The sequence below is a fragment of the Benincasa hispida genome, chromosome 8 (assembly GCF_009727055.1).
Source record: "Benincasa hispida cultivar B227 chromosome 8, ASM972705v1, whole genome shotgun sequence".
In the NCBI taxonomy this organism is placed as follows: Eukaryota; Viridiplantae; Streptophyta; class Magnoliopsida; order Cucurbitales; family Cucurbitaceae; genus Benincasa; species Benincasa hispida.
Genome location: NC_052356.1, coordinates 20401555 through 20409541, shown reverse-complemented (window position 1 = coordinate 20409541; position 7987 = coordinate 20401555). Strand labels below are relative to the sequence as shown.

At 34.0% G+C, this 7987-nt stretch overlaps 1 protein-coding gene across 1 annotated transcript; it reads left to right on the top strand.

The window, feature by feature from the left end:
• The first annotated feature begins 2201 nt into the window (after window positions 1-2201).
• On the top strand, window positions 2202-7579 carry LOC120083968 (cytochrome b-c1 complex subunit 7-2, mitochondrial-like). Its single transcript, XM_039039875.1, has 5 exons — window positions 2202-2295; window positions 2387-2544; window positions 2872-2919; window positions 3482-3538; window positions 7424-7579. The coding sequence occupies exons 1-5, from the start codon at window positions 2202-2204 to the stop codon at window positions 7577-7579; spliced, it is 513 nt and encodes a 170-aa protein (XP_038895803.1).
• The last annotated feature ends 408 nt before the right edge of the window (window positions 7580-7987 follow it).

Below are 7987 nucleotides of genomic sequence, written 5' to 3'. Positions count from 1 at the left end.
GAGCTGGAGAAATTTTTCAGAATTTAAAGAAAACTTGAGTTTTGCATGCTCATTGAAAAATTGAACATTTTATATGTTCAATTCATGCAACCAATTACCATTAATGCAATTTGACACTTAAATTTGCATTATTGTTAATGCTTAGGTGTTCATTTTAGTGGATTAATCCATCTAATTTTTAAAAGATAAAAAATTATTTTTTAATTCAATTTTGAATTTCTAATTTTGAAAAATGATTTATTTAAATAATAATAATTTAATATCAAATATTAAATCAATTAAACATCTAATTAATACATGAATCTTATTCATGTAATTCAATATTTAAATCATTATTTAAATATATTAATTTCTCCATTTTCGTTTAATTTCAATTGAATTAAATGTTTTAATTGCATCAAGTACATTTAATGAAAACCCTAATTGCATTTGAACAATTCAAATTCAAAACCCTAATTTTGAATCTCGTCATTTCAAATCCATTTTATTCGCTGATCCAAGATAATTCTACGAGCTACTAAAGGAACCTTATGGACCTACAGATTATGAACTCTAACAATTTGAGATTAATTGGCTAAACTCTTTTAGGTCGAATTAATCAATATTCGTCAACTATCGAGACACACCACTATAGTTTGATAGTTGCACTCTCCTCACTGTAGTATATTTTTGTCCATTTTAACCATAATCAATAAGTTGATCCTTCACAGGTCGTTCATATTTACAGTTAGGTCAAAATTATCATTTTACCCCTATAAATACATCTTACTCCTTAAGCTCCCACTGATTCTCCATTGAACAATTGGTTTATAGTTCAACTTATAAACCATGACCCTCTTGATCATGAAAGGGTGGGGCCCCATTGTTCAAGACCAGGAATGAATGCTTTAGAGATCAACCTATCTGCTAACCCTAAGTCGGATGGGAGTGAATTCTATCTTGCAAAACTATGTCACCAGCTATCTATCTGGTCTTATCCTCAAAATTGGAGGCTTATTGGGCAGTGTTGTTGGACTACTCTCTCCTATGCAGATCAAAGGATAATCCCAAATAAACAGGAGTTCATAGTTAGCTCAGGATTAAGATCGAGTTACCCTAAGTCATTAAATTTGAAATAGTCAGTTTTAACAGTAAACGATCGTTATAAAGAAAAGTGACTATGTCGAGGTTTGGTCTTATGCAAACTCATTACATAGAATGTCTCCACTCACATGTCTCCATATAAATGATTTTGGGATCACATCATTTGTATTAGTATATAAAATGGGTCGCATCCAGTAGTGTCACCAGGATGAGGTAACCAATCTCATCCATATACTTATAGACTATTTTGGCTATATACTAAAACTTGATCCTCTTTTAAGTCGCCATATAAAGTTTAAAGTATTCATATTGTAGCACTACAAGAAATCTGGGCTTTGATGCTGGTTAGGAAAAACTAAAATGGATGTACAATGTCGGTTTCTTAAAAAAAAAGGATCTTTAATGTTGGTTTTAAACCGACTTTGTAGGTGTACTTATAATGTCGGTTTAAAACCGACATTGTAGGTCAATTTTTTTTGTTTCCCTCTCTCCCATTTTCATATTTCGCCTTCCCCAATTATCAATAAGAAAATAAAAAAACTAATATATATATTGTGTAAAAGAAAAAAACCCTCAAATTAAATCCCCAATCTTCATCTTCTTCTCCGCCCAAGCCCTTCCCACGTCGTCTTCCTCAACTGCACGTTCACTAGCCAAGACCCTTTCTCCAATCGCCTCACCGTCCATCGCCTAGCGTCATCAGTGAGCTTTCTCTCTCTCTTTCTTTCTCCTCTATCGAACTCTCTCTCTAACACACAGAAAAGTAAACCTACCACCTAAAGTTCCAATCTTTCTTTCTCTCTCTCACTCTCACTAATCTGCAATCCATACACTAGATCTAGCCGCTGGAATCCGTCACTTCTCACTAGAGTTTGTTGGGTAAGATTTTGGAAGTTTTTATGATTTTTCATGTTGATTCTTGAATACCCCTTGCTTGTTTCTCTCAATCACGGATATGACGAAAGAACTACTCCATCTTGTTGGATCTAACCATTGTGCAGCTCATGTTCGTAGATTGATTTTGTCCATGCCTGAAGTTCATGTTCATTAACCAGTCTTGTTCTGACGAAAAAATCAGAGAGTAAATTTTTGCGGAGGAAGAAATGAGAGAGATCGAAATGGCGTCCTTTTTGCAGTCCTTCATCAACCCAAAGAAGAACTGGTTTTCTTGTCAACACATGAAAGCGCTCACCCAACGCCTCCGTAATTATGGTAATTGAAACCCTAATCATTTCTTTTTCTATAGCGTTGATTTCGAATTTTGTTCCGTGGAGATTGATTTTGGGTTGTATTACTATGTTAGGTCTTCAATACGACGATATGTATGATCCATATTATGATATTGCTGTGAAGGAGGCTTTGAATCGACTCCCCAGGGAGGTTGTTGATGTGTGCAATCATCGTTTGAAGCAGGCCATGGACCTTTCCATGAAGCACCAGTACCTTCCTGATGATCTTCAGGTTTTTTCCTACTATAGATGTTTATCTCTTCATTAGATCGATTCGAGCCTCGCCGAAAAAACAGAAATGTGTTATATGTTTATCATAACCGAATAATCTTCAGTTTTATTTCTGTATTCAACATGCTCTTAATATAATTGTTGAGCATGCAATATTCTCGAAATTTAGTATTTTTTATGGCCAAATTTCTATAACTTTTCATGGTCACTGGGAACTAACTCTTGATTGTATTGGGTTTTGTTGTTTTTCCCCTACTAAGCACAGGATGTTGAATTCTAAATAGTAGTTAGATGGTTATTAGTTTGAATTATTTCATTCTTTTGGCAGGCCATGCAAACACTATTCAGGAGCTATCTCCAGGATATGCTAGCATTTGTAAGTCTTTCCATTATTTCAGATCTCTCGCTTTATTATTTAAAGTGAAAAAAATTTGTGGTAAAAAACGAGTGAAAAATGTTTGCCCGTGTTCATGGAAATGAGGCAGTTGCTCTATATCGTAGTGTCAGTCATGGTTCTTAGAGTTTTGTATCTTATGACCTGTATTTGGGAGTTATTGATTTTGATATTATTTACCATCTATTAGCCTAGATGGTATTTTGCTATATACTTGCATTACAGTTGAATTGTTTATCTATTGTAGTTCTAATTTTATTGAATTCCCCTTCAAGGTTTCTCGTTCCATCCTCTGTTGTCTTTTTCATGATTTCAGGTTTCATGATCTAGATAGATATTAGTGTTTGGGTAATATATGTATGAATCCTGGATATAGTACTAGCTTATCCTACTACTCCCATTACACGAAATAGTACATAATCCTACTACTCCCATTACTAGCCTCGTACGTAAATTATTTATTTTTTATATAGTATTAGCTTTAATTTAATAAATGGACGTAAACTTATGTTGAATTTATCTTTTCTTTTTTTCCTTTTTGTAGTTCAATACAAAAGATGCATATATGCAAGGAGAGATCGACGTAATTCAGACCCAATGGGCAAGTTTTGTTGGCCGATTTGTGTAAGGATGTAATTCTTGTTTTTTGTCTCAACAGAATGTAAATGCTAGCTTAGAATGAATGTAAGTTTATCTAACCATGATCTTTGTGAATGGAATTAGTACTAATATGATATTTGTGAATGAGAGAAATGAGGGCTTGGTGTAAGTATTCTATGAAAGTCTGGTTCTGGTATTGTGATTCTTGTTTGTGGATAAATTCATAGGTGGAAGACATGATCTATTTATTATTGGAATATTTATGTATAATATATTTTTTGTGTTCATGGGGTATTCGGTGTTAAGTAGTATCGATGGAATTAGTACTAATTGATATTTGTGAATGAGAGAAATGGTGGCTTTGGTATAAGTTGTATTCTATGAAAGTCTTGTTCTGGTATTATTTTGCAAATTTTGGTGGATAAATTCATAGGTGGAAGACAAATATTGATGAGTATATGTAATGGATTGAAATATTGATTCTTGTTTGTGGATAAATTCATAGGTGGAAGACAAATATTGATGGGCTCTCCATGCAAATTTTTTTATACTTTTTAATATAAAACAATGACAGACATTTCCTGACCCAACACGAGACGTATAATGTCGTTTTTAACTTATTTGACCAAAAAAATTGATTCGGCAACAGAATTTTTTTAAAAAAATGACAGATTCGGGCTTCAATGTCGATTAAGAATTAAAAAAAAAAACAGGCTTTAATATCGTTGCAACCAACATTAATCTCGGTTGCAACCGACAGGCTTTAATCACTAAAGACCTTTAATGTCGGTTGCAACCGACATTGAAGACTGTGTTATTGGTGTTATTGAAGCCCTTTAATGTCAGTTTAAAACAAACATTAAAGACAACCGACATTAAAGGGCTTTAATAACACTATCTTTAATATCGGTTTAAAACCGACATTAAAGCCCGAATTTCTTCTAGTGTAGCCATAGATCCATTTATTAGATTTTTGTAACATAATGAAATATTAATAATAATTTATTAAATAAAATATTCAATAATACTTTTATGATATATAGAATATGTTAACAATATTTACGAACTGCGAGTTTTAGGACATTTCCAACACTAATTCATCGGGGTCAATGGTTGGATGACGAGGTAACCATCTAAACTTTTTCCTTATTTCCAATTTTTTTTTATAGTTGGTACATTTTAAATATGCGATGGAATGAGTGCTAAGTGATGTCTTGTAACGCATTGTTTTACCTAGTTAAACCCAAGTATAAGCCTAACTAGAGTCTTGGTGAGTCTAGGGTCGAACTCAGGGATTGCGTTCTATATATACATTGGTGAATATTGTTTTGATCTTGACGCGAGCTGTTTACTAAATATGCGGAGATTTTGATCCTATTCTATTGCTAAAATAAGGAGTGATAAATACGATAGAAATTACAATTGTGAGCTGAGCGAAACAAATTATGCGAAAGGTATAAAATTTGAATAAATAAGGGTAGGGTTGAGAAAAATATTCACCAACATTCCTAAATAAATGCATAAATCATACATACAAGCAAACTACTTAAAAATACAACCTACACTTCTCAGTGTATTTAGTCATAATATCCTATCTCTAAAATGCATGTGATGAGTATTTGATGCAAAAGATGTTTCTTTATTTCTAAAGATGTTTTCTTCTTATTTTATGAGGTCTAATCTTTTGGCCTTTTCAAGCCTAATTAATATTCTTAGAATAATCTTTTGAATTATTCAAATAGTATAAAGCATGCATAAAACAAGTTGAACACATGATTAAGCCTTACTTAGCTTATGTTAGTTGCAAAGTTTCTCAACCCTTAGAGAAATTAGTTGCTCATGATAAAAATTGAGGAGATGGATAAAAAATAAACAAAAGATGCATTCATACTGAAAAAAAGAAGTCTTTCAATGTTTACACAATACAAATACAACTGTAGAAGAAAAAAGATAGAGATAGAGAATCAAGCCATGGTATGCAATTCCTTACTCCCTCCGGCTCTGTAGATGACTACTTCACGAAGAATGTGTTGAAGTGAGGTTCCCTTTCTGCTTCCAGAGAGAAATCTCAAGTTCTCGCTTGAGATAACATGAGGGCTTGAAAGGGAAGTGATTTGAAGTAAGAATTTGGGCAAAGTTTTTCTCCAACGTCTTTGTTATATCTTGCATGGAGTCTTCTAGGGTATTTATAAGCGTCAATGGGAAACTTTTCTTCTCTTACTTATGATTATGTAAGGTGCATTAAATTTCATCCCCTGATGCACTGTCTGCTTCGGGTCAGAAGTTCATTGGCTCTGCCATGAAGCTTTCTTGTCAACTACCAACTTGGTCTTTAATTTGACTTCCACCACCCATACGTCATGTGATTCCTCACCAACTTGCTCAACTATGTGATTCCCATATTGGCGTTGAGAATTCCTTGCAATCCATAAGTAGATTTCCTGCACCTAAAAAGTACGATTTTTATAACTTTTGTAAATAGAGTGCGTGTATGATCACATGATATAATTATTTTCATGAATTTCTTATCAAGTTGTCGCATTTTCAATGCTTTTTCCTAATTGTTTCAGACAAAAGTGGTAAAATAACTTTATTTCTATAAGTTATCACACCCCCAAATTTAAAACAATGCTTGTCCTCAAGAATATATTTAGAGTCCTAATATATCTTGAACGTTTTGACGCATTGCCTAGACCTCTCAAAGTGCCTCCAATTCTAGATTTGCTAGACCAATGCTTTCTTCAGTTTTATTCTTCTACCTATGGAAATATTTCTAGCATTTAGATGCGGCAAGCTTATTCTTCAAAAATCCCTTGCTCATTTCCAAAGCTATCTTATATTCCGTTTTCAAGAATGAGCATTTGGTTTTAAAATTTAGTAAAAAGAAAGATTCTCCCTGGTGCACTTATTTAGGTTTGATCATGTGCCGATTCGAGCATCTCACCTTCGTTTTTTGTCCCCACGGGTGTCATGTGGACATCCAACTACGAGCAGGTTACGGTCTCAAGCTGATATATATTTTAAATCTCTTGAAATCTCCTTGTTATCTTTATATATATATATATATATATAGCAAAAGAGGTTTGAGATAAAGTTGCACACATACTAATTTCAAAAGAATTTTCCTAACGCAAAATCCTAAAGCTTAGTACTAACTGTTGTGAAATCGACAATTAAAGAACACAAAAAGGAACGTAGAGATAGGGAAGATCGACACACAGATATACGTGATTCACTAACAGTGTATTAGATACATCTATGGGCAGAGGGAGAACAATATTATTTGAGAGAATGTTTTCAAAATTACATCAAAACGACGCCTCTAGGGTTTGAGAGTTTATATAGCGCACTACTTTAAACTCTAGGGTCAAAATCGTAAATAACTGCAAATAAATAAATATGCTGAATACAAAATCTGAATAGGTCAGTAAACAGATTCAAGGCATTTCAACACTAACACTAGTCATAGTAATCATTGTGTTGGTAACACAGAATCATCATTGAGGTCATTTGTGAAACGCAATAAAACACAGAAGACTATTAAGTGATCAAGAAAGATATGCAAGCAACAAATTAAAAGAAAAGGCAAAAAAAAGGTAGCGCTTAAAATGGAATTCATAGATTAATTATAAAAGTTTGCGATGATAATATAAAGATAAAAAGATTGTAAAGCAAACAACCCAAGTTTAATTTTTACCCGCATCATTGTTGTTTTTCTCCTGCGGTGGTGCATTTTCTTCTAAAAATTATAAAAAACCTTGGAGATGCGGAGGAATGATTGGTCCAACCACGAGGTGAGCCACGAAATCTTGAAAAAATTGAATCATGAAGTGAAACTGCTTGTGCTGCCTTTGCATTTGTTAAAGAATGAAGCTTCTGGTGACAGTATGTTGGCATTGAACTTCTTAAACTTGACATTGGAAAAATTCCCTTAACTCGTTGTGTAGTGCAACAAGTTCTTATTGTTGTCGCATCAGGTCACTCATCTGAGATTCGATCATGTTTTGCTGCTGCAAAAATTCATCAAGACCTCCTAAGATAGGCTCGCAAAGTTCATCATGAAGGAATCTGTACTATTCGTCAAATTTAGGGTCAACTTCTTCTTCAAACGCATTAGAGTTGTGGCGTTGGCTTCTTTCGTCAGCTTGGTGCCTGCTGGCCTCATGAATGCCTGATCCTTCGCCCACTTCAAGTGTAGGGATTGGTAGGCTTGGGTCATCAGCAGTGGGAATAGTTGATTGGATGCTCGGTAGGCTTTATTTGGATTTGGAGGAAGGTGAAGGTGTTGGTAATTTTATTGCGATGGGTAAAATGAGAAGATGGAGTACTTCAAGGATGAAAAGTTTTTTAAGTGATGGGGGGTGCTTATTTATATCGATGCCTAATCTAAGGGACTCCTCATGTAGATCATCAAATTCGTCTGGTAGCAGGGGAGAATCTGTCCTAGGCT